This window comes from Mus musculus, chromosome 5 (genome assembly GCF_000001635.26).
Source record: "Mus musculus strain C57BL/6J chromosome 5, GRCm38.p6 C57BL/6J".
In the NCBI taxonomy this organism is placed as follows: Eukaryota; Metazoa; Chordata; class Mammalia; order Rodentia; family Muridae; genus Mus; species Mus musculus.
This window is the reverse complement of record NC_000071.6, coordinates 136,145,567-136,171,043: the sequence shown is the minus strand read 5'-3', so window position 1 is coordinate 136,171,043 and position 25,477 is coordinate 136,145,567. Positions and strand designations below refer to the sequence as shown.

General features: G+C 50.7%; 1 protein-coding gene across 4 annotated transcripts; it reads left to right on the top strand.

The window, feature by feature from the left end:
- The first annotated feature begins 346 nt into the window (after window positions 1-346).
- On the top strand, window positions 347-23,588 carry Orai2 (ORAI calcium release-activated calcium modulator 2). 4 transcript variants are annotated; one of them, XM_006504430.4, is made up of 4 exons: window positions 347-506; window positions 2,570-2,678; window positions 9,320-9,557; window positions 20,092-23,588. In XM_006504430.4, exons 3-4 carry the CDS (start codon window positions 9,333-9,335, stop codon window positions 20,617-20,619), a joined length of 753 nt encoding a protein of 250 aa, XP_006504493.1. In that variant the 5' UTR covers window positions 347-506; window positions 2,570-2,678; window positions 9,320-9,332; the 3' UTR covers window positions 20,620-23,588. The 4 variants fall into 4 exon arrangements, with proteins under 4 accessions (XP_006504493.1, NP_848866.2, XP_006504494.1 ...); XM_006504431.4 differs by having other exon boundaries at window positions 406-506; window positions 2,567-2,678; NM_178751.3 differs by lacking the exon at window positions 2,570-2,678 and having other exon boundaries at window positions 388-506; window positions 20,092-23,585.
- The last annotated feature ends 1,889 nt before the right edge of the window (window positions 23,589-25,477 follow it).

Genomic DNA, 25,477 nt, shown 5'->3' with positions numbered 1-25,477 from the left:
AAGAGCCACCTACCTGCGTGACCACAGTAGAATGGTGTCACTGCACAAGCTGAGAAAACCAGGATATAGCCAGGCTGAGCCTTTCTTGCACGCCTCTACCCACTCTGCAACACTCACACCCTGTCCCCACCTCTCTATGCTGCCCACGACAGATGCTGGGTATCCCCTAGTGTCACTCGCTAGGAGCAGCGCTCTCCCACGCCTGGACCCACCCACCTGGGTCCCACGAGGATGATAGCACTTTGTGAAGTGAAGACCCCTAGATCTTGTAGGAGGGGTCGGTCCCCAACCAGCTATTCAGGTCACGTGGTCCGCGGCAGGGCCCCACGGATGGGTCACGTGACGGCGGCGCAGTGTTGCCTAGGCAGCGGCTGCGGGCGGAAAGAGGGAGGGGGCCGGTCCTCCGCCCTGGCCCGGCCGCCGGGCCACCCGGCCGCGACACAGACGCTAGCCACGAGCCGGAGCCGTGAGCTGGAGCCAAGCGCGCTGAGGGCTGGACAGTCAGGGTGAGTGCTCGGCCGCGGGTGGGCCCGTCCATCCTTGTCTGGGGGGGGGGGGTGTCTGAAGGGGAACAGGAGAGGGTCCCCTCCTAGCTAAGGGGCGCGGGGAAATTGGATCAGGGACACTGGACAGGAGGAGATGGAGCTTCTCCCTGGGCAGGCATGGCGTGGAGAGGAAGGGACAGGCTGATGAGAGGCAGAGGGATGGCCTGGTGACCCCAATCCCTTGACTTCCTTGGTAGAGTGCAGTGTCAGAAGACTTGGATCGCGCGGGGCTGCCAGCTGATTCTCGGGTCCTGCAGTCGCAGGGACTTCCCTAGAGTATAGGACAGGGATGCAGGTGGCTGCTTTTGGCAGGCCACTGCCACCTCTCAGGCGCGTGGGTGACAAGACACAGTTCCCGTGCCCCAGATGTTTAGAGGAAGTTAAAACAGGCAGACTCCATAACCTGCTGCCTGAGACAGTTTCAAACAAACCTGGCAAGAGAAATGCTCGTCTAACAGCCTTGCCGTGGGTTGGCTTTTTTTTTTTTTTTTTAATTTTTTTTGTCAGACCTAATCTTTCTGCTGCTCCTCATTTTAATAATAATAATAATTTTTTTTTTAAAAAAAAGGTTCAGTCTGCCTAGCAATCTTAGAGTTGGTGGGTGCTATCTGACAGACTTATGGGCTCCATCTTGTCTCACCGCCCCCTCTGGCCTGAGCTTGGAATTTGTAGGCCAGACTCTGCTTCTCCCCATGGGGCAAGGGTTGGACCAAGATAGGCCCTCTGAGTATAAGGAATGGACTTGTGACAGAAGCTGGTGATGCCTGCCATCCTGGCACGCAGGAGATTAGGTGAGACAGTCCCAAGTTCCAAGCCACCCTGGGCTACACAGCAAGACCCTGTCTCAAAACAAACCCAAAAATAGAAAGGGGATCAGCGGGAGCTGTGGATGGAACCCCTAGAAAATCTGCCTAGCGTGCAGGAACCCTGGGTTCTAACCCCAGCACCATGCAAAGCAGGTGTGTGATCTCAGCCCTTGCAGCATCCAGAGTTCAAAGCTATGCTTGGTTATATTTTTGGTTGGAGGCTGACCTGGCCTACATAAGGCCCTATCTAAAATAGAAGGAAGGGCCGGGCGTGGTGGCGCACACCTTTAATCCCAGCACTTGGGAGGCAGAGGCAGGCAGATTTCTGAGTTCGAGGCCAGCCTGGTCTACAAAGTGAGTTCCAGAACAGCCAGGGCTACACAGAGAAACCCTGTCTCAAAAAAACAAAACCAAACAACTAAAATAGAAGGAAGGAAGGAAGGAAGGAAGGAAGGAAGGAAGGAAGGAGCTGGGTGGTAATGACAACTTGTAGGTAGTGTGGATGGATGGATGGATCTCTGAGTTTGGGATCACTCTGGTCACAGAACAAGTTCTAGGACAGGCAGAGCTCGGAAAAATGAAAAAAAAAAGAAAGAAAAGTAAAAAGAAAGAGATAAGAAATAAAGAAGAAAGGAAAGAAAGAAAGAAAAGGAAAGAGAATGAATTTGAGCCTCCTGGACTAATACAGGGGAAGGGTGTCTCATCTCCTTATAGGACCTGCAGGCCCAACACGATTGAGCGGGAGGCAGACAGCTCTCCACACCCACCCTAACCACTCGGAGCTATTTGCATATCCTCACTCAGCTGCACACTCGGACTGGAACGCAGGGGCTTGCCTCATTGCGGTCCCCCAGAAAATCCATCTTCTTCACATCATGAATCCTTTCCTTCCTTTGATCCCCTGGGTCTGGAGTCACAGACAGTCGTTTGCTACCATGTGGTTGCTGGGAATGGAACCTGGGTCCTCTGGAAGAGCAGCTAGTGGTCTAACCACTGAGCCCCCCGCCCCCCCCCCCACACAAGCCATCTCTCTAGATGAAAGGTAGTCTATCCCCAAGAGACTTGGCAATATCTGACTTCCAGTTGCAGTCTCCCATCATGCCCCTGTGCCCTGGCACTGCTGGAGAAAGTCCAAGAAAGTCCAGCATAGCCTTACTATTTAGCTCTGTGCTGCTGTCCCAGCCCCCCAGAGTCTTCTATCTCTTTGTCTTCAAGCAGTCAACCATCCTGCCCCATTCTCTGGAGGATGAGCGCCTTCCTGCACATGACTTCAGCTTCCTGCTTCTCAGAACCCTCTCTGTGGGCCACATCTTGTCTTGGATAAAGGGTCTGTTTTGGTTTTGTTTAAGATTTTATTTTTACTTGTGTGTGTGTGTTTGTGTTCATATGAGGGCGTGTGCACATGAGTGCAGGTACCATTGGAGGCCACAAGAGGGCAGCAGACCTTCTGGAGCTAGACTTACAAGAAGTTGTAAACTGTCTAACTTGGGTGCTGGACACCTAACTCTGGTCCTTTGTAAGAGTAGTAAATGATTTTACCCTCTGCGCCATCTTTTAGTATGCAAAGGGTCTGTCTAGGACATGTTGTCTTTTCTACCCATGTCCATATGCCCCAAAGTTGGGCTTGCTTGTGACAGGTAGCCCAGCCCTTCTGTTTCCACCTGACCATGGAGCAGGGAGCCAACCGGAGACGTATGTTTCTTGCTTATCTGGCTCCACTATTGGACACTGAGTTCTTTGGAGGCAGAGATTCTTTCTCTTGTGGGGTTTTGATCTGTATGGTTTTTCACCTCATCCTACATGAGCTGATCCTGGAAACCTGACTGGAGCAACAAGGGAATGAAGAAGGGAGAGACACACAGACACAGGTACAGGAAGGCTGGGATTAGGTGGGCCATGCCCACTGTGGTGGAGCAGTGCCAACTATACAGTAACCCAGAACCTCGGTGAGTTTATCATGTACAGTACAAGGAGAGCGGCTCACGGGGACGTCTCTCTGTAAGGGCGCAGCCACATGGACCTCACCCTAGGGAATTTCCCAAAGCTGCAGGACCTGGGAAATGGCTGGCTACCCCAATCTCTGTCCTCTGACACTGCACCCTAGCAAGTTGTCAAGGGATTGGGCTCACCTGGCCGCCACCTCCCAGGTTGCTTCACCCTGGAGGAGGAAGCTGCAGTTGCCAGTTTGTGCACTCTGCTCAATCCTGTATAAACACTCTCCTTGGACCAGAGAAAGCCTTTGCCTTGCCTCTGAGCTTCACCTGGCGGAAGGCTTTGCCAGTTCCCACGGGTCTGAGGCCTTGGCCCTTGTTAATAGAATAGACTTACTCCAGGATTCTGTGGCTCCCCATACTTTTTTGTTTGAGTTTGGGGGGCTGTTTGTTAGTTTGATTGTTTGTTGATTGGCAGGATTTCCTACAGTCTAGGCTGAGCTGGAATGTATAGCAGAAGATGGCTTTGAACTCCTAATCTTCCTTACTCCATCTAGTTTAATGCCATGCTGGGACTCCAACCTAAGGCTGTGTAAACCTTTTACCACTGAGCCACACCCCCAGCCTCTCCCTGGGGGATTCTAGGCAGGGGCTCTACCACTGAGCCACGCCCCAGCCCCTCCCTGGGGGATTCTAGGCAGGGGCTCTACCACTGAGCCACGCCCCAGCCCCTCTCTGAGGGATTCTAGGCAGGGGCTCTACCACTGAGCCACGTCCCCAGCCCCTCCTTTACTTTTGATGCCAAAGTATCCATGTGATTTTGAGAGCATCATGGGTATGAGGTAGTAAAGGGTTTTTTCACAGGGTTCTCTCTCTCTCTCTCTCTCCCATCTCCTACCCTCCCAACCCCCAGACTTCAGCCTTAGTCCTGTGCTGTATGAGTGGGAAGGAAAAGAAAAAAGTTCATTTCCAAATTGTGATATGTTCAGTCATTTGGAGCTAACTCATGGAGTGGTGAGAAGTTGCCTGAACCTTCTCCAAGGGAGCAGACATCCTTGAGGAAGTGATTGGTCACAGTCCTGCTGGCTGCAGGTGTGGGTGACATGTGACCCTAGTCCTCAAGTTTGCATTCCTATAAACAGACCCAAAAGCCTGGGATGTGACTCAGCCTGTCATCCCAGCACTCAGAGAGAGAGATGGACGGATGGATCAGTGTAGCGCTGTCTGATGTGGATGCTACACAGCAGGGTTCAGCCAGCCAGAGTTAGTGAGACCCTGTGTCTTACACATTGCACAGAAAGAACAATGTCAGGTAGCAGCGGCACACGCCTTTAATCCCAGGACTCAGGGGAAAGAGGCAGGTGCTTCGCTGATTCATGGCCAGCCTGGACTATAGAGCTAGTTCCAGAACAGCCAAGGCTACACACAGAGACCCTGTCTGGAAAAACAAACAAACACAAAGGAAGTAAAGGCATTGTTGTTAGTGGCTGTTCCCCAGAGGGACATGAACACAGAACGGTTCCTCAGGGACCCTTTTGTTGGCCAACGATAGCTGAGGTTTCTACAGCTTGCCTGAGAACAGGAGGAAGGCAAGACAAAGAACCCTTCCCAGCTACTGTCCTTCTTGGTCCTCTTAGGTGTTTGACATGGGTGTACTGAGGGGTGCGTCCTTCACCGCTGACCCTCACAAACATCCCAGCCTCTTATGGGACCATGGACTCTGCCCTAATGTTTCTCTCTTAGTCTGTCTCTCCCTCATTTCTTTTCCTCTGGTTTCTCGCTCCTTTAAATGACAATGTTGATTTTGCTTTATGTCACAGCACCCCTGTTAGGATCGGAGGACAGCTTTCAGGAGTCAGTTCTCTCCATCCACCGTGTGGGCCCCAGGGATAGAACACTGGTCCCAGGATTGGTGGCAAGCAGCTTTACCCACTGAGATATTTCACTAGTGTGTGTTCTCTTTCTCTCTCCCTCCTTCTCTTCCCTCATACACATACGCACATGTACACACACACACACACACGCTCATGTGCACACACACGCAATACTCTTACACACAAACAGCACACACATACACACTCATGCACATACTCACACACACTTGAGTGTGTACACACACATGTGCACACACACATGCACACACACACTCACGTACACACGTCTCACTCTGCAGCCTACACTAGCCAGAAGCTCTCAGTCTCCCTGACTCAGCCTCCACAGGGCTGAGCTGACAGACAGGCCTGCATCACCACCTGCCCGGCCATAGCTTGCTAACAGCCTTAGGTAAGCTTTCCACGGGGGCTGGTGGCTCTGAACACAGGGTTATTGTCTGATGCCAAGCCAGCCACAAGGTGCTCTTGCCCTTCAGGCTTGTGCTAGAGAGATTACCCAGCTGGCTCCCGCCTGCAGTGCGCCGCCACAGCCACAGGCTGCCCTGAAGGAAACCTGCCAGTCTTCGCTTAGAATTAATTAGTGAGGATTTGGGTTTAGAGTCAGACATCTTTTTTTTTTTAAGATTTATTTTTTTTTATTATGTTAGCTCTGTGTGTATAGGCACATAAATGCAAGTGCCACCAATGTCTAAGTCCTCTGGAGCTGGGCTCATACATAGTCTGTAAACCGCCTGAGGTGGATGCTGAGAACTGAACTCAGGTCCTCAGGATGGGAGTACCATGGGGACTGGAGAGCCTGTCACAAAATTAAAGTGGAGAGCAATAGACACACAGACATACACACTCACAGATCCTCACATACACACACACTCACACATACACACATACAGACACACATACACACACACTCACATACACACACAGACACATACACGCACTCATACTCACAGACACACACAGATGCTCATATACACACAGACATACACATAGACACTCACATACACACTCACACACATAAACACACATATACAGACATATACACACACAGACACACATAGACATTCACATACACACACACACATAGACACTCTCACACACATACATATACAGACAAACACACACAGACACACAAAGACATTCACACATACAACCATACCTCACAGCACAGCATGGCCTCCAATTTTAAATCCTCCTGTCTCAGCTCACTCTTGATTTTAATTTTGCTAAAGGGTTTCCACTGAAGCCCGGGTGTGGTTCACCTTAGAAAGTGACTGTAGGTTCTGGTGGTGACGTATCATGACTGCGATTAGATTGGAGAAGCTATGAGCTGCTGAGAAATGGCCTTCCCTCACATTGCAAGCAGCTCTGGGTGCTCAAGAGTCCAGCAAGTAGCCGGGCCTGTGAGCAAACCTGCAATCCCGCCTAGTCCAGAAGCTGAGGCAGGAGGCTCAACCTAAGTAACTTATCAAAACTCTGCCTCACAATAAAAAAATAAAAAAGGAAAAAGCGAGCAGAAGGGTGGAAGGCTGGTTCAGTAGAGAGCACTGGCAGCTCCCGCAGAGCCTCCCATTTGATCCTCGGTACCCACATGGCAGCTCTCAGCCATCTGTCCCTCTGGCCTCCCCTGGGCACACGTGTGTACATGGTACACAGACGCATGTGATAGCAAATGAAAGAGAGACAGAGACAGGGACAGGGGGGAGGGAGGGAGGGAGGGAGGGAGGAGGAAAGGGAGATTGAGATTATTTGAACAAAAGTATACCTTATGCTTGTCTAGAATCCCTCAGTTGAGGGGGCTGGGGGCGTGGCTAGAACATGTGCCTAGAGTCCCCCGGGGACAGGCTGAGGCATAGCTCAAGGGAAGATCACTTGTCTAGAGTCTACCAATATGCGATGAGTTCTAGCAAGCACTCTATTGCAGAACACTGGCTGCTCCCCCACTCCCACCGTCAGCCCGCTGGCTCTTTCTGAATGTGTCTGTTCCCTGTTCCTTGAAGACTCTGCCAGGCAGAGGAGTCAACAGGTATTTTCTGTCAAACTTTGAACTGCAGTCACACAAAATAGGCCCCATCCTGAGTATCAGGAGGGAGGTGGGTCAACAGCTTGGCCATGGTGGGGCCTGGCATTCCTGACCCGACCCTCCTCTTCTGCAGAGAGCCCTGTGTTCTGTCTTGCAAGACTGCCTTAGTGACCAGGACTCCATGCCCAAGCTACCTTTGGGCCCCTTGCCTCTACCATTGGACCTGGAAGCCAAGCATCATGGTGCAGGCCTGCAATTCCAGCACCCAAGATGCTGAAGCAGGGTCATGAGTTTGAGGCCAGCCTAGCCCAGAGCAAGCCATTATCTCAGAACACAGGGCTGGGGAGATGGGTCAGCCATAAAGTGCCTGCCATGTGGGAAGGCCTGAGTTCAGTTCCCAGCGTCCGTGAACAGCTGTGCATCTGTAACCCCTGTGCTCAGGAGGTGGAAGCAGGAGGACCCCTGGGACTGGACAGAGAGCCAGTTTAGCCAAGTTGTCGAAGTCAGGATTCAAGGGGTAATCCTTTCTCAGTTATCAATCGGAGTCTGATTGAGAAAGATACAGTATCCGCCTCTGGCTTTTGTCTGCCCATGTACCAAACATATTCACGTGTACACACACGAATCAGGACACAAACACACACATGCACACAGTTCTAAGGTTTTTCTTTTTTTTTTTTAAACAAACAAAACAATACAGATGCTGGCGATGTAGCTGTCCACCTAGCATAATAAAGGCCTTGGTTTCATGCTTGACACTAAACTAGGGTGATGGTGCCCAGGCCTTTGCTCTGAGCCACTGTGGTGGTGGAGGCCAGAGGATCCTGTCATCCTTACCTCAGCCTGCGTTAGGTTCCTGGCCTACTGGGCTCCACAAAACCCCGTCTCAAAGCAACAGCAGGGAAAGCAAGAGGGCCTGCTGCCAATCAGGAGCTGAGTTTGATCCCAGGGAGCCACATGGTGGAAGGAGAGAACCAACCCCGGCAAGTTGTCCTCTGAAATCCACTGCATACTGTGTCAGAGGTGTGTGTGTGTGTGTGTGTGTACATGTGTGTGTTGTATGTGCACTTACTCTCAACACATTCACAAATTAAAATATACAAAAAAATGTAAAACAGGGTTGAGGATTTAGCTCAATGATAGAGCACTTGCCTAGCAAGTGCCAGGCCCTGGGTTTGATCCTCAGCTCCAGAAGGAAACACACACACACACACACATATATATACATACATATATATATTTAAAACAATGTAAACCAGGACCTGGAGCGCCATCTCAGGCTCAGAGCTCTTCCTATTCCTGCTGAGGACCCTTTATTCCCGGCGCCCACATGGTGTCTCACAGTTATTTGTGACTCAAGTCCCACGGCCTCTGATGGTCTCTTCTGGCACCAGGGACACATATACACTTACATACTTGCAGAGAAAACACCCATCCACATAAAATAAAGCAAATAAATGTTTTTGTTTTGTTTTTCAAGACAGGGTCTCCGTAGGTAGCCTTGGCTATCCTGGAATTCACTCTGTATACCAGGATGGCCTCGAACTCAGAGATCTGCCTCCTGAGTCCAAGGATTAAAGGTGTGCATGACCACCACCAAGCTAAGAAATACATATGTATGTATTTTAAAGGTAGACAGAATTAAAAGCAAAGCCTGGGGCTGCTGAGATGTCCCAGGAGCTAGGAGCGGAGGTCAGGTCCCGGCACCCACCTAACAAGTTGGGCATCCTATGTGTGTCTGTAAGTGCAGCTTTGAGCGGGGCAGAGCCAGAGGAACACTGGGGCTTACCGAATCCCAGCTTGGTGGAAAGAAGGTGAGCCCTTAATTGAAAAAGACCCTCGAAGGAGTAAGCAGTGTGATAAAGAAGGCTGCCCTAGGCCCTCTTCTGGCCTCTGCATATGTGCAGGCTTATGTGCACATGTGCACATACACTTACACTGGCATGCATACACACATACACACACACACACACACACACAGAGAGAGAGAGAGAGAGAGAGAGAGAGAGAGAGAGAGAGAGAGAGAGAGAAACATAATATATCTTAAAACACAAAACCACAAACTCGAGTTTTTGCACAAGAACTATCTAAGATGCTCCAACGTGTCACGTCTCTTCCTCCCCAGCCTGGTCCCCACCATGAGTGCAGAGCTCAATGTGCCCATGGACCCCTCTGCCCCTGCCTGCCCTGAACCCGGCCACAAGGGCATGGATTACCGAGACTGGGTCCGGCGCAGCTACCTGGAACTCGTCACGTCTAACCACCATTCGGTGCAGGCACTGTCCTGGAGGAAGCTCTACCTGAGCAGGGCCAAGCTGAAAGCCTCCAGCCGGACCTCAGCCCTCCTGTCTGGCTTCGCCATGGTGAGTGCGGGGCTGGGGTGGGGGTGGGTGGTGGGTGGTGGCAGGGGCTGGGCAAGGGTAGCCTCAACAAATCGTTTCCTGAGGTCTTGCAGTGCTCCGGGACACTTCTCCAGGCCAGCACTCAAAAGAGGACAGACACAGCTCAGCCAATAAGGCGCTTGGCCATGCAAACATCAGGACCTGAGTTCAAACTCCAGAATCCACGGTGGCAGGAGAGATCTGAGGATGGAAGCTTGTACACATGACCTCTGCTACATGTGTGCACCTGCAGTCGTACAGACACAACACACACTACACAGACACACACACAGATACACACACACACAGAGACACAACACACACTACACACACATATACACACAGACACACTCAGATACACACACACAGACACTACACACAGACACAACACACACAGAGACACAACACATACACACAGACACACACACACAATTAATTAATTTTTAAAAAGCGAAGCGCTGGAGGATCCCTCGGCAGTTGCCTGTTTGTAGTATAAGCTGGAGGACCAGGGTTCAGATCCCAGAGACCCACGGAAGTGCAGATGAGCGTGGTGGCTGTCAACAGTTCAGCCTTAGAAGACAGAGATAGAAAAGATCCTCAGAGCAAACTGGTTTGTAGGCAGGACTAGCCAGACATATTGGTGAGCTCCGAGTTTGCTTAAGAGACCCTGCCTCAATGAAAAAATTTGAAGAGTAATGGAGGGATAATGAGACCTCAGTCTCATGCCTTGCACACACATGCATGTGCGCACACACACACACATATACAAGGATGCACACACATGTGCACACATACACACACATACAAGGATGGACACACATGCACGCACACACACACACATACAGGGATGCACACATGTGCGCGCGCACACACACACACACACACACACACACACACACAAGGATGCACACACATGTGCACGCACACGCACACACCATAAACACCAAAATAAATAAGATAACCAACATCCAAGAGGGAGAGACAGGCTTTAAGGCTATTCTGATCTACATGTCCAGTTCTAGGCCAATCTAGGCTACGCAGTGAAATCCTGTCTCAAAAATAAACAAGACAGCCTCAGGGAGTAGGGTTTACTGGAAGAGGTAACATTTTGTGCTTGGTCTGTCCCATCTCTGGCCTCACCCACGAGTTTGGGAATCCGAGGAACTTGAGCAGGAACTTAGGGATCTGTGGCCAGTGGCCAGCCCAGCTGGGGCCGTAGATGCTGGCCAAGTGTGGCCGCCTCCTGGCAATGGCTGCCTGTTATTAGACGCGTTCTCACGACCGGCCAGGAAAGACGCAACAAACCAGAATCTTCTGCGGCAAAGCTTTATTGCTTACATCTTCAGGAGCCAGAGTGCAAGAGAGCAAGCAAGCAAATGGCGAAACCCCATCCCTTTTTTAAGGAGAATTATCCTCCACCTAGGACGTATTACTCCCTGATTGGCTGCAGCCCATCGGCCCAGTTGTCATCACGGGAAAGGCAGAACACATGGTGGGAAAACTGCCCCTGCATGTGTGCAGACTATGTTTACCACTTAGAACACAGCTGTCAGTGCCATCTTATAATGGCAAATGTGAGGGCGGCTCCTCACAGATCCCCCTTTTCTTTTAATAAGAGCAATAGGCCACCCATATTAATGAGAGTGGAGATAGAGGTCAAATCCCCAGTGTGCAGGTAAAGGAGCCGTACACATAACCTCCTCCCAGGCTCATCACCCAGAGGGGTCCTGGTCTGGTCCCGTGTTGTTTTTCCTGGGGGAAGGACACTTGAACACTCAACCTTCTTGAAAGATGACATGTCTCCCTAGAATAGGCTCATATATGCCGCAGAGCCTTTCTACTGCAGTGCTTAGCCTTGCAACTCTCTCGGGCTGCTGAAGCACACTCACTCTATCCCGTGCAATGAGTCTAGCCTCATGGGATAAAAGAGCTGAGTGGCCAGCGACCTATTGCCTAAGCATAGATAACCATATATCAGGGGGAGCACTATGTTCTAGAGCTGCAAGCGCCTGGGCAATAACCACCTTGTCTCTCCTAGTTTGGGCCTTAAGCTTACAGACCAATCAAAGAAGCAACACTAATCCACAGCAAAGTGTATCTCCAAATAATATTAATCCCACCCAATTTTTTAAAGAAAGAAAATGCTGAGGAGATCCAATTGGGTAATCCTTTGGTCAGGGACAGGTCCAAGCGCGTGGAGTTGACCTGAAGTCTCAATTCCCGAAGGATCTGTTCAAATTCAGCCATCCAATTCTGTAACATATACTGAAAAAGACTTTTTGACAAATTAGCTGCCCTAGTAAATTTAACATACTGAATGGAAATAACACACAATCCCGGAAACTTTTGTTCACAACCCTGCTGAGTTATTTGTCATAATACATCTAGTTGTATCTGGACAAGATCTATGAGTTGATTAACCAGCATGAGACCTCTCTGTACTGGGCCAAATAAGTTCATTTGCTCATTAATGGCTCTGAGGTCATGGAGCAGTCTCCACTTTCCTGACTTTTTCTTAATTACAAAAATTGGAGTATTCCAAGGTGAGGTAGAGGGTTCAATATGGCCTAATTTTAATTGTTCCTCTACCAGTTGAATCACAGCTTCTAGTTTTTCAGAGGATAGGTGCCATTGAGGAACCCACACTGGGTCCCCTGTTTTCCATGGTATGGGTCGTGCTGCCCCAATGGCCGCTATGGAAAACCCAGACCCTGTCTGTCTTGGTTTCCATTAGGTGAGATGGGCTCTATCCTTCCCTGTTCTTGATGTCCTAACCCTTTTCCTTCTTTATAACCCATCTTTGCCATGATATTTTTTGCTTTAGTTGAATACCCTCTCAATGGGGCGTTTTCATTGGACAAAATAAGGCCCAAATGCTGCATAATATCCCTTCCCCAGAGGTTAACCGGGAGTGGGAGCACATAAGGTATGAATTTCCCTTGCTGCCCTTCAGAGGATTCCCACGTCAAGGCAATGGAGCTTATAGTGGGACATGATTGATATCCTAGGCCCTGTAATGAATGAGATGACTCTGTGGTGGGCCATGCTTTGGGCCACCAATGTGTAGAAATTATACTTTTATCTGCTCCGGTATCAAGGATGCCTTCAAACTCTTTTCCATTAATCTTAAGGCGGAGCTTAGGTCTATCATTTAAAGATACAACCAAATAGGCAGAATCATTTCCTGAGGAGCCCATTTTCTTTATCTCAGGTCCTGCAGATTTTTCTCTGGTATTATCAGGGAGGAGCAGCAGCTGAGCTATCCTATCTCCTTTACTAATAGAAAAAACGCCTTTAGGGCTTGAGCACAGGACCTGTATTTCAGGGGAATGTTGACAATCCATAACTCCAGGGTGGACTACTAAGCCCTGCAAGGTGAGTGAACCCCGGCCGAGAATAAGGCCCATGGTTCCCGGGGGCAAGGATGGTATAGGCTCCACTGGCACCGGCTGAATACTCATTTGAGGCATTAATAGGAAGTCGGAGGCGGCACGCAGGTCCACCCTTGTGGGTCTTCCTGGGTCGCCTCTCTGACTGCTTCCTGGGTCCTGACAAACCGGTTCCCATATCTTTGAGGGCCCTGGGACCGAGGGCCCGATGACCCGTTTTTTGGCACATCAGTTGATTGACTATCAGGTGGGGGAAGGATTCTGCCCTTTATATCCCTCACAGAGCGACACTGGTCAGCTCTATGATAACCCTTGCCACACTTAGAGCAAAGAGTGAGAGTCCCTCCCTGTTTATCTGGAGCTCTGCAATCTTTCTTAAAATGCCCAGGCTTTCTGCAGTTAAAACATGTCCTCCGATCATTTCTGCCCATGGAGCATTTTTGGGATTGAAGGATGGCAGCCGCTAAGCCTGCATTGCTGAGAGGTCCCCCAAGCTCTCGACAGACCCTGAGCCAGTCTTGTAAGCCTTTGTTCTTTCTTGGGGCTATGGCCGCTCGGCACTCCTTTGTGGCTTGCTCATAGATTAGCTGTTCTATCAGAGGCGCAGCTTGCTCTGACTCTCCAAAAATACGCTCTGCTGCCTCTGTCATTCTGGCCACAAAATCTGAGAAGGATTCCTGTGCACCTTGAGTAATCTTGGTCAACTGCCCACTTGCCTCTCCCTTCTTAGGTAGTGCTTTCCATGCCTTAACAGCAGCAGCTGAGATCTGAGCATATGCTCCCCAATGATAATTTGTCTGGTTAGCAGCGTGTTGTCCCTGACCTGTAAGTAATTCAAAAGTCCACGTTCTCTGATCCCCTTTCATGGTGGCATTGGCCCTTGCCTGCGTCTGGCAGGAGTCCTGCCACAAGGCTTTCCACTCAAGATACATTCCCATACTGGGGGCTACAGCTTTTACTACCGTCTGCCAATCACCAGGAGTCATAGCGTGATTCGCAAGCCTTTCCACTTGTGCTATAGTGAAATTAGCACTGACTCCATAGTTACGGACCGACTCGGCAAGCTCTTTAATCTGTATATACGCTACCGGAGCGTGGACACGCCCACCCTCGGCTCCTTCAAAGACCGGAAATGCCTGTTGTATTTTCCTTTGTTCCTCCTTTGGAATGAACGAGTCTGTGCATTGCCTCTCTGTCCATTGCCTCTCTGCGCAGGGCTGATGCACTACGCAGGCCGGGGGCTCAGCATAGGGTGGAGGTGCACTATGACCTTGAAGCCGACTGCCAAGAGGCCAAGCAGCAAGCTGGCCTTTGCCAGCCGCTTTTGGCTTTTTCCTTGACCGATTAGCTCGCATTTTATCTGGCTGGCACTTTTCTCTCTCATAACGAGCTGTTTCCTCCTCCAAGTCTGTTTCTTCAGAGAAGCTAAATTTTTTATCTGATTCAGAGCTACTAAGAACTAGCTCCTTAAACTCATCTAGTGATGGGTATAGGCTCCTTCTCCTAGAAACCTCCGCTAATTGATCTTTCTTCTTTTCCCTTTTCCCTCTTTTCCTTCTAATCTCTCTCCAGGTATTCCTACCTGACCTTAACTTTTCCTCGGGTTCAAGACCCTTGGAAAGGCCTGTATACTTATTTTGTGTACCATATTTTCTCTTTGCTCCTACTCTCTCTCCCCGCTTTACTTCTGATAGCTTGTCCTGAATTTCCTCTAGAATCCGCCCTGCCTTAACCACTTGATAACATGTGAAAAGGAACAAAAGGGCTTCTAACACTAGAAAAAATTCAAGGCCAAATATACCTTGCAAAGCCATTTTCCACTTTACTTCTGATAGACTGTCTTGAATTTCCTTAGAAAGTTCAAGGCCAGGCTTACCTCGTAAAGCTGTACTCACTGGTACTCTCGTTCCCCAGCTGAAAAGTTCTGAATTCATACAGTTGAATCCTTCTTAACAGTCTGCTTTACGGGAACCTTTATTACCGCGACCCGCAGTTCTGGTTCTGGAATGAGGGATCTTCCTTGCGCCAGTCCCGAGTTTTTTCTCGTCCCGGGTTTCGGCACCAATTGTTATTAGACGCGTTCTCACGACCGGCCAGGAAAGACGCAACAAACCAGAATCTTCTGCGGCAAAGCTTTATTGCTTACATCTTCAGGAGCCAGAGTGCAAGAGAGCAAGCAAGCAAATGGCGAAACCCCATCCCTTTTTTAAGGAGAATTATCCTCCACCTAGGACGTATTACTCCCTGATTGGCTGCAGCCCATCGGCCCAGTTGTCATCACGGGAAAGGCAGAACACATGGTGGGAAAACTGCCCCTGCATGTGTGCAGACTATGTTTACCACTTAGAACACAGCTGTCAGTGCCATCTTATAATGGCAAATGTGAGGGCGGCTCCTCACAGCTGCCGCCGTCTCTTAGTCATCCTAAGAGCCGGTCCTACAGCTGTCATCACTCTAGAGTCCCTGCCCCACACCCCACAGGAAACTGGCCCAGGGGACAAGCACCACTGCTCAGCGGGATACCACTGGGTAGCAAGTGATTTACTTCAAGTCAAACAATAATTTTTTCATTTTTTTTTTTTTTTGGTTTTTGGTTTTTAACTCCAGGCCACAGCCTCCATTATCAAACAGAGCTGCTGTGGTGAACTAGGGGGCTTTTTGTTTTTGATTTCCTTTCTTTTGTTGTTCTATAGGATCTTTTTCATCTTGATTTTCCCCTTTGTGCGTCTGTGATGTGCGCATGTGAATACATGTGTGCACGTGTGTAAATGCACATGTATGTATGAGCATGTGCATACAGAGGCCCAAGACTGAGGCTGAGAATTATGCCACTGGTCTTCCCCCATATGTATTGAGGCAGAGTCTCTTTTTTCTTCTCTCTTTTTGTGTGGGTGTTTTGCCCATGTGCATGTCTGTGTATCACATGAGTGCCTGGTGCCTGAGAAGGGTGGAACAGGGCTTCAGATCCTTGGAGTTAGAGTTATAGGCAGTTGTGAGCCACCATGTGAGTGCTGGGAATTAAACCTGGGTCCTTTGGAAGAGTACACACTGCTTTTAACCACTGAGCCATCATCTCTCCAGCCCCCAGAGTCAGGGTCTCTCAATCAAACCCAGAGCCCATTGATGCAGTCAGTCTTGCTAACCGATTACTCTGATGATCCTGTTTCCCCTTCCAGGGCTGGAATTGTATGTGGGCCACCACACCCACCCAGCACTTACGTGGGTTCTGGGAATCCAAACACTAATCTTCAAACTTCCTGTGCGACCACTTTATCCCTTAAGGGTTCTCCCCAGCTCTAGGACCTTTTAAAAACGATTTATTTGTGTGTCTGTGTGTCTGTGTGTGGATATCTGCACACGTGTGTGCAGAAATGCACACATGCATATGCACCAGGAGCCCAGAAAAGGGAATCCGATGTATCCTCCATCATTTGATGGCAAACAGTCCCTTGAGGCAGGGTCTCTCCCTGAGCCCAGGGCTTGAGGTTTCTCTGCTAGACTTCCAGCTTTCCCATGGATGTTGGGCCCCAAACTAAAATCCTCATGATTGCATAGCAGACACTCTTCTTATCCACCGAGCCATTTCTCCAGCCCCTAAAACGATGGCCTTGAACCTTGTCTTAGTTAGGGTCTTACTGCTGTGAACAGACACCATGACCAAGGCAACTCTTGGGCTGGCTGACAGGTTCAGAGGTTCAGTCCATTATCACCAAGGCAGGAACATGACAGCATCCAGGTAGACATGGTGCAGGAGAAGCTGAGAGTTCTTCATCTTGTTCCAAAGTCAAACAGGAGAAGACTGACTTTCAGGCAGCTAGGAGGAGGGTTTTGTTTTGTTTTGTTTTTTAAGATTTATTTATTATTATATCTAAGTACACTGTAGCTGTCTTCAGATGCACCAGAAGAGGGCGTCAGATCTCATTACGGATGGTTGTGAGCCACCATGTGGTTGCTGGGATTTGAACTCAGGACCTTCGGTAGAGCAGTCGTTTGCTCTTAACCACTGAGCCATCTCTCCAGCCCTAGGAGGAGGGTCTTAAAGCCCACTGTGACACATCTTCCTCCAACAAGGCTACATCCACTCCAACAAGGCCACACCTCCTACTAGTGCCACTCCCTGGGCCAAGCATATTCAAAACACCACAAGTGTGCTCAGTTGTTGCTCAGCCCCTAACCATCTCCCCAAGGGTACTTAGCATTTCCCCTATGGCCTCATCGTGCTAAGCACGCATCTCGGTCAGTAGAGTGCTTGCCTTCCATACGTAAGCCCCAGTACATCAGGCATGGGGGTGCACACCTATAATCCCGGCACTCAGAGGTGGAAGCAGGGGGATCCACCCAAAGTCACCTCAGCTGCACAGTGAGTTCAGGGCTAGCCTGGCCTACCCATTAGACCAAGCTTCAGGTGCAGGGTCAAATTCATGATCCTCCTGCTTTCACCTCCTAATTGTTGCATTTAAAAGATCTCCACCACCATGCCTGGCTTCCAAGCTCATTTAACCTTCCCCAGGGCCTGCTTGTTACAGTTTATGTAGAGACATGGGATCCAAAGGTGGCTCTGGTCTCTGACAGAACCTGGGACCCTCGGCAAAAGAGGTGGGCCAGACATCCAGTGCCTGCTCTCAGCATGGCCAGGCTGGAAGGCGGACGCACTTCTCTGCTGATGCTCAGGGAACCAATCTGTGTGACTGGAGTTCAAAGTGTGACAGAAAATAATCCACTGACTCCCCTGATGGCCAGTGTCTTCAAGGGACAGGGAACTGCCACAATCAGAAAGAGCCAGGGGACTCGCAGTGGGGATGGGGCAGTGCCGCCCAGCATGCACGAGGCATGATGTCACATGCCTGTCAGCCCAGCAGTCAGGGCTGCAGCAGAAGGGTTGAGAGATCAAGGCCCTTGACTGTCTTAGAATTCTATGTAGACCAGGCTGACCTTGAACTCATGGACCTGCCTGCCTCTGAATCTTGAGTGCTGGATTAAAGGCGTGTGCCAACTAAGTGGACTTACAAGCTCAATTTGAAGGAGCGTGTATGAGACTTATTTCCTTTCCCTTTATTGTTTATTTTATATTTTCAGTCAGGGTCTCGCCATGTAGACAGGTTGTCTTTGAACTCACTATGTAGACCAGGCTGGCTTCCAACTCAGGGTTCCTCCTGTCTCTGCCTTTCTAGTGTTTGGGTTAAAGGCAGGCCACACTCAGCTTCCTTTCTCCCTTCACATGTGTGTGTGTGTGTGTGTGTGTGTGTGTGTGTGTGTGTCTGCCTGTGTATGTGTGTGTGCATATGTGTCTGACTGTGTGTGTTTCTGTGTTTCTGTGTATATCTGTGTGTCTGTCTGTGTGTGTGGTGCTGATGATGGAGCCCAGGGCTGTGTATGTCAGGTAAGTTCTGTACTCCTGAGCCGCAGCCCCAGCTCGATGCTTTCCTTTCTCTGTGAGGTGCAGGGCTTGGAGCTCGCTCCCATCTGCAGCTGTCGTTTTTTGGATCCTGGCCTTGAGACCATTTGGCTCTTAAACTTTGGAAGACTTTATAGTGCCTCACTCAAACGAAAGCTTAAACCACTTGTGAGGTTTCCAGGCAGGTTCTGCGAATGATCAGACAGAGAGTGTGCATTCTGGGAGGGGAGGTCTAGACTTCATGGCGGCCTGCAGGGCAGAGACAGGCATGGAGAAAGGCCTAGGTCATGCAGATGGCCCAGAGTCCGTATGACCTCAGCCTGGCCATGGCAGCCATGCTTGTGGTAGTAATTCACTCCTACTGTGTGTGCAGTCCCTTTAGTACTGGTAGATGCTTCCAGAAGCAATTGGAAGAGACATTTAAGAGAAAAGCATCTCTTCCTGGAGTTTCCTCTAGTGGAATATTACAGCCCACCACGAAATGCCCAGGGGACGTGGTAGGAGGCAAGAGCAGAGTCGGGGCCAGCAGATAAAGATGATTGCTGCCAAGTGAGATGGCCTACCTTCAGTCCTGGAACCCACACTGTAGAAGGAAGAGAAGGTACTCCTGTAAGGTTTCCTCTGACCTCCACATGCATAGTGTGTCACACACACACACATGCACACACATACAAATAAATAAATAAAATAAAAACGTTTTAAAAGAAGAAAGCAAAACCACCTAAGTGGAGCTGTGAGCCAAGTGGATTTTCTCAATCTACCACCATTAAATCAGGCTACCATTCAGACTTCGGGGCAGCGGGGGGAATTTGGTGACTAAGGCTGAGGCTAAGTCAGGCAAGGATGAAGACAGATGAGAGGCAGGCACTTCCCTACACGAGTCTCTTCTGTCGGTGTCCCAGACTGGATGTGCTGAGCAATTCCCCTGTCCAGCAGCAAGCGCTGGTGCCCAACCTTCCTCTCATCATGTTCCTCCTTCCCTGACAGGAAGAGTCAGTGATCTACAGTCACCTCCTAGCTCTCCACATGAAAATGGAGAAGCATAGCTCCTGGCCTTCCTCTGGAAACAGACACAAACTGCATGCCGTGGGCCCGGTGTCCTCCCTTTTCTTAGTTATTTACTTATTTATTTTTGAGATGTTGAAGATCCATGGACATACTAGGCAAGACCAATATCTCTGAGCCATGCCCCAGCTCTTCATTGGCAGACCTCTACTGCCAAACCACATTCCAGTCTTCCTGCTTTTCAATCATTTTTGTTTCCTATCTTAGAGTCCTCTGAAAAAAAAAATAAACAAAAAAAAAAAAACCCCAAAACCAAACAACAACAAAACCAGTAGAATCCCAGGGTAGAAGCATGGCTCAGTGGTAGAGCCCCTGCCTAGAATCCCCCAGGGAGGGGCTGGGGGCGTGGCTCAGTGGTAGAGCCCCTGCCTAGAATCCCCCAGTGAGGGGCTGGGGGCGTGGCTCAGTGGTAGAGCCCCTGCCTAGAATCCCCCAGTGAGAGGCTGGGGGCGTGGCTCAGTGGTAGAGTCCCTGCCTAGAATCCCCCAGTGAGGGGCTGGGGGCGTGGCTCAGTGGTAGAGCCCCTGCCTAGAATCTCCCAGTGAGGGGCTGGGGGCGTGGCTGAGTGGTAGAGCCTCGCATGCCTAGCCCACCCTATTATACCCAACTGATGGCCATGGTGGGATGCATCCCTGCCTGCCTGACCCAACCCCTGCTGTGCCCACAGGTGGCCATGGTGGAGGTGCAGCTGGAGACCAAGTACCAGTACCCTCAGCCCCTGCTCATTGCCTTCAGCGCCTGCACCACGGTGCTGGTAGCCGTGCATCTGTTTGCTCTGCTCATCAGCACTTGCATCCTGCCCAACGTGGAAGCGGTGAGCAACATCCACAACCTCAACTCCATCAGCGAGTCGCCGCACGAGCGCATGCACCCGTACATCGAGCTGGCCTGGGGCTTCTCCACCGTTCTGGGCATCCTGCTTTTCCTGGCTGAGGTGGTCCTGCTCTGCTGGATCAAGTTCCTCCCAGTGGATGCCAAGGATCAGCCAGGCTCCCACAGCCACACGGGCTGGCAGGCCGCTCTGGTGTCCACCATCATCATGGTACCTGTGGGTCTCATCTTCGTGGTCTTCACCATCCACTTCTACCGTTCCCTGGTGCGGCACAAGACGGAGCGCCACAACCGTGAGATCGAAGAGCTGCACAAGCTCAAGGTGCAGCTGGATGGGCACGAGCGGAGCCTGCAGGTGGTGTGAGGGAGGCCGTTGCGATTTGCTACCAACCTGCACGGGAGGGCAACCCTCAGGCCACCACGCAGCTGGTCAGAGTAGCCAAGGGGGCCGCCAGACAAACCCGGGCTGCATGAGATCCACCACACATCCCAAGAGCCACAGTGTGGGGATGGCTAAACAGACTGCCTGGATGCTGCTCCAATAATCCCATACTCCTGTCCCCGCATGAATAAGGGTCTAAAAGGAGTGAGAAAGCGTCCGTTTCATCATGGAGGCCGGAGGAAGAAACACGACCACGTGGCCCTGGGGACTTCCTGGTCCAATCATATCAGAGAGCACTGTAGATCTCAGACGTCTGGACCTTGTGATTGGCAGGGCAGGGTGGTGAATTCCCAAAGCCAGCTGGGGGCTGGGGCTCAGGTGGGAGAGTGTTTGCCTAGTGTGCAGGAAGCACTGCCTAAGCCAAGTCATCCCAGGGTCATCGAGGTGCTAGGGAGGTGGAGGAAGGCAGATCAGGGCTTCAAAGTTGTTCTTTGCTACATGGTCAGTTTGAGGCTACACGAAAAAGTCAGACACATGCACATGCATGCAGAAGAGCGCGCACGTGCACACACGTGCGTACACACGCACACACATGCACACAGACACACACAAAGAAGGGGCTGCTTGAGTGTGCAGAGGTGGGCCCGGGGCTGGCACAGGGTAACATGGCTTATGATGAAAGACAGGGATGTTTTACCAGATCTGTAGCTCAGCTTGGCTCTTTCCTCCCGATTGGAAAGGGTCACAGAGTGTTCAGGACCCTGGGGCACACAGCAGCTCAACAAGGGTAACAGATACTGTTATTGGAGTGAGAGTTTCCTGGTTCTAGAGAGACAGCCATAGGCCTGAGGGCAGCCATGCCACCCCCACCCCCCATGGACTGTGTCAACGCAGGCAGGGGCACCATCTCAGAGACCAGGCAGCTCAGATCCCTTCTGCCTGTGGCCCCCAGATGTTGAGAGGATAAACTGGGGCGACTTCCTGTTTTTGCAAAGTGGTTAGCCCTGTGGTTAGGCCTGTGGGTGGGGCAGGGACCTGGCCCAGCCTAATATAGGCAGCTATTCCCTGTAATGAGGCTATGGGCAGAGAAGGGGAGACTTCAACACCCCATTTCTGGGCCTACCAGACACTCCATGCAGGTCCCTGCCCCGTGTTTACACAGCTGTGTATGGGTTTGGCATTGCCACTACGGGCATCTGGCTATCCAGCTGGTATTGTCATGCATACTGTGCTATACCACACCAGCTTGCGTGGGGGCCAGTACTTACCCATTCTGTCACATTACCTAGAGGGCTGAGGTCTCTTACTCTGTATATAAATGGTCGCTGGGCTCCTGCGAGTACCACTTCCATCTCTTACAACAGCTTTTCTTTGGAGTCTGGATTTGGTGCCCGTGGGATCCTGGAGGGCCCCACCCCCATCCTGAAGTCTCTGGAAATGGGTCATACTGCCAAGCATAAACTTCAACAGGCAGAGGGCCCTGGGGAGCCTGGTGGAGGTCTTCCTTGTAAAGTGTGACATCAGTGGACAGCCAGGACATAGTGTCCTGTGAACCCAGGAGAAACGCCCTCTGTCTTTCAAAGGCTGTATCCTTCAACACTCTCAGCCCTTGCACACATCTGTCTGAGACCTCTTGCGTTTCAGATCTCTGTTTTCCTGGGGTCTTTTTGGGAAGGCCAGCCTAGTTTGATTTGTTTGTCTTGCTAAAGAATGCTATAATCCTGGGTGGACAAGATGGCTCAGTGGGTAAAGGCGCTTGCCACCAAGCCTGGAGACCTGAGTTTAGTCCCAATCCTCTGACCCACAACCAAGTAAATATAACGAGAAAAACGATTTACTGTGAGCATCACTGTAAGCTGGTGTGCGAGCAGGGGAGGAGAAGATGACCTCTGGAAGGAATCCACACATGGCCAGGCACATCTGTAAGGTAAACCTTCAAGGGGTGGAGGCAGGAGGATCAGGGGTTCAAGGCCAGCTTGGGCTGGACAGACTCTATCAGGAAAAGGGGGTGCTGCAGATGACCCCCGTATTTAGGAATGCTTGCTGCTCTTGCAGAGGACCAGAGTTCATCTCCCAGCACCTATGTAGGGCAGCTCACAACGGCCTGTGACTCAAGTTCTAGAGGATACAACACCCTCTTCTGGCCTCTACAGGCACCCACTCACATGTCCATATTTACACATATAAAATAAAAAAGGGGATTCCTGCTAAACATTGAGTCCACTCCTTCTACCCATTTTCTGAAGCCATTTGGTGCCTCTGCTCATGGGGGCACCCGGCACTAGTGCAGTAGGGGACTCCTGCCATTCTTCACGTTCTACCATTAGTCTTCCTAGCGCTGAGCATGGGACAGCCATCTGTGTATGAACAGAGGTGTCAGCCCATGTGGTCACCCATGGGCAGGAGTCACAGGGCCATCCCACAGCTTTGTCAGGAGTTGGTGGATAAGCCCTCCCTGCCACCAGTGGCGGAAGCCAGCAAGCTCAAGGCTGGAAGTTCAGTTTCTGGAGGCATAACCTGATTTTTGAATCTTGTTCTAACTGCAGCCACGTGGCTAGAACCACTGGGGGCTCCTGGGACAGGCACAGGCTCGCCCTAATTTCATCTATCCAAGATTCAGCCCTTCCTGGTGCTCAAGGGACCCGTGTCCTCAGACACACCAAGGCCCTTCCCAACACGGCCTCCCCGCACCCTCAACCACAAAGTCTCTAAATTCAAGCGTTTCTACTTAAGACATTTCAAAGGCAGAACATGATTGGTGTCTTTTGGGAAAGGCTACTGAAAACAAACTACAGGAGCCTGGCGGGCTCAAGACTATATCATTATTTCTGCAGGACACTGTAAATAACTCCTTTCCTGGGTGTGTGGTTTTTTGTTTGTTTGTTTGTTGATTTTTTTTTTGCAGTTGCCCCGGATTGAGCTGAATAAACTGGTACAGATTTTAAAAACTCTGTGCTCTTGAGAAGTGTGTACCATGGTTTAGGGGCTCCACCCCAGTGCCTGCCACACTGCTGACCCCCAGTGCTGGCACGAGAGCTTCTTATGTGGGGTCACTGCCCCACAGGAGCAGAATGAACATGGGCCCCTCCAGGATGACCACACAGGCTGCTGGCACCCAAGTGTAGTTTGAGTGAGGTCCTTGTCAACTGGACCCCTGAGAAAACCTTGCCCTTGGCAGTGGGTGCCTCTTCCTGTGTTGCTTTCTGAAGGGGAGGGGGGAGGAAAAGGGCAGACTTAGTGTGGGTGGAGCTCACAACCATCTGGATAGGGGCAGGTAGATGTCACAATTTCTAGAAGAGGAGCCTCTGAGGTATGGGACCCTTAGGTCCCTATGGCTCCTGCCCAGGCCATCCACTGCGGCCACCAATAAACTAAACACCCCAGACATAAGCCCCTCCTGGGAAAGATCTTCTTCTTGGGGTGAACATATGTGTGTGTGTGTATGTGTGGAGGTATGTCTGTGTGTGTGTGTGTGTGTGTGTGTGTGTGTAGGCCTGTGATGTCTTGTATATGCTCAGCTCAGGAAGTAGCACTATTAGAAGGTGTGGCCCTGTTGGAGTAGGTGTGTCACTGTGGGCGTTGGCTTTGAGACCCTCACCCTACCTGCCTGGAAGCCAGTATTCTGCTAGCAGCCTTCAGATGAAGATGTAGAACTCTCAACTCCTCCTGCACCATGCCTGCCTAGATGCTGCCATGCTCCCGCCTTGATGATAATGGACTGAACCTCTGAACCTGTAAGCCAGACCAATTAAATGTCCTTATAAGATTTGCCTTAGCCAGGCGTGGTGGCCGCACGCCTTTAATCCCAGCACTCGGGAGGCAGAGGTGGGCGGATTTCTGAGTTCGAGGCCAGCTCTTCAGACACCATCTTTGGGTGAGTAGTTTGTGTGGCCAGGAAAACCCCAGGATCTCCCTGTCTCTGCCTCCCCAGTGCTAGGACAGGGGTGTGCCAGCAACTAGGTTTTTGGTTATTTGCTTGTTTGTTTTAATGTAGAGACACAAATCATGTCCTGATGTCACCACTCGGGGTGGGAAAACGTAAGATGCGGGCCTCAGTGAGAAACGGCATAGGCTGAGGCCAAGGGGCGAGGGGAGACCCTGACTTAGCTAAGCAGTGACTGTCTGGGAGCATGGTGGGGTCTTCTGGGGGAGACTCTGACAGCACAGATCTGTAGCCAAAGGCTTCCTCTCAGCTCCTACAGTGGCTCTTGATGAGAGAGACAGTCCTTGCTTGTCCAACCATTTGTTGGTTGTTCATTGTGGAAAATGGGGGCATACCACTTCCTCAGGGTGGACCAGAGGTTAAATACCTTTTGCTGGAAGGAATGTCCAGGAAGGGAAACTTAGTAATTAAACCCTTAGGGCCCATCCAGATACCTCATTAGCATGGAGACCTCTGTTCTCATCTAGGTGACCATTGGTCACGTTCTTTTGTTTTTTTTGGTTTTTCGAGACAGGGTTTCTCTGTATAGCTCTGGCTGTCCTGGAACTCTCTCTGTAGACCAGGCTGGCCTCGAACTCAGAAATCTACCTGCCTCTGCCTCCCGAGCGCTGGGATTAAAGGCGAGCGCCACCATGCCCAGCCATTGGTCACGTTCTTATGTGGGGAGTGTGGTCCCGTGTTCCAGGCCAGGAATCTGGTAGGGATCAGGGAAACGCCTACCACCCTCAGATGGGTGCTGGGGTCTCTGTACCCACTCAACTATACCAAGTTTCCTGGTACGGTCCACTGCTCCACACCCCTCCGCATGCAGATGAAGCATCTCTAACATCTCAGACCAAGCCAATAGAAAGCATCTGCCTCTAGATCCTAACCCACTTCAAAATATATAGAGGACCC

Coding starts and splice junctions, on each gene's coding strand:
- Orai2 (XM_006504429.4), top strand. CDS start 3,191: ATGAAGAAGGGAGAGACACACAGACACAG. Junction 3,220..9,319: donor GGAGAGACACACAGACACAG/GTACAGGAAGGC, acceptor CTTCCTCCCCAG/CCTGGTCCCCACCATGAGTG. Junction 9,558..20,091: donor TCCTGTCTGGCTTCGCCATG/GTGAGTGCGGGG, acceptor CTGTGCCCACAG/GTGGCCATGGTGGAGGTGCA.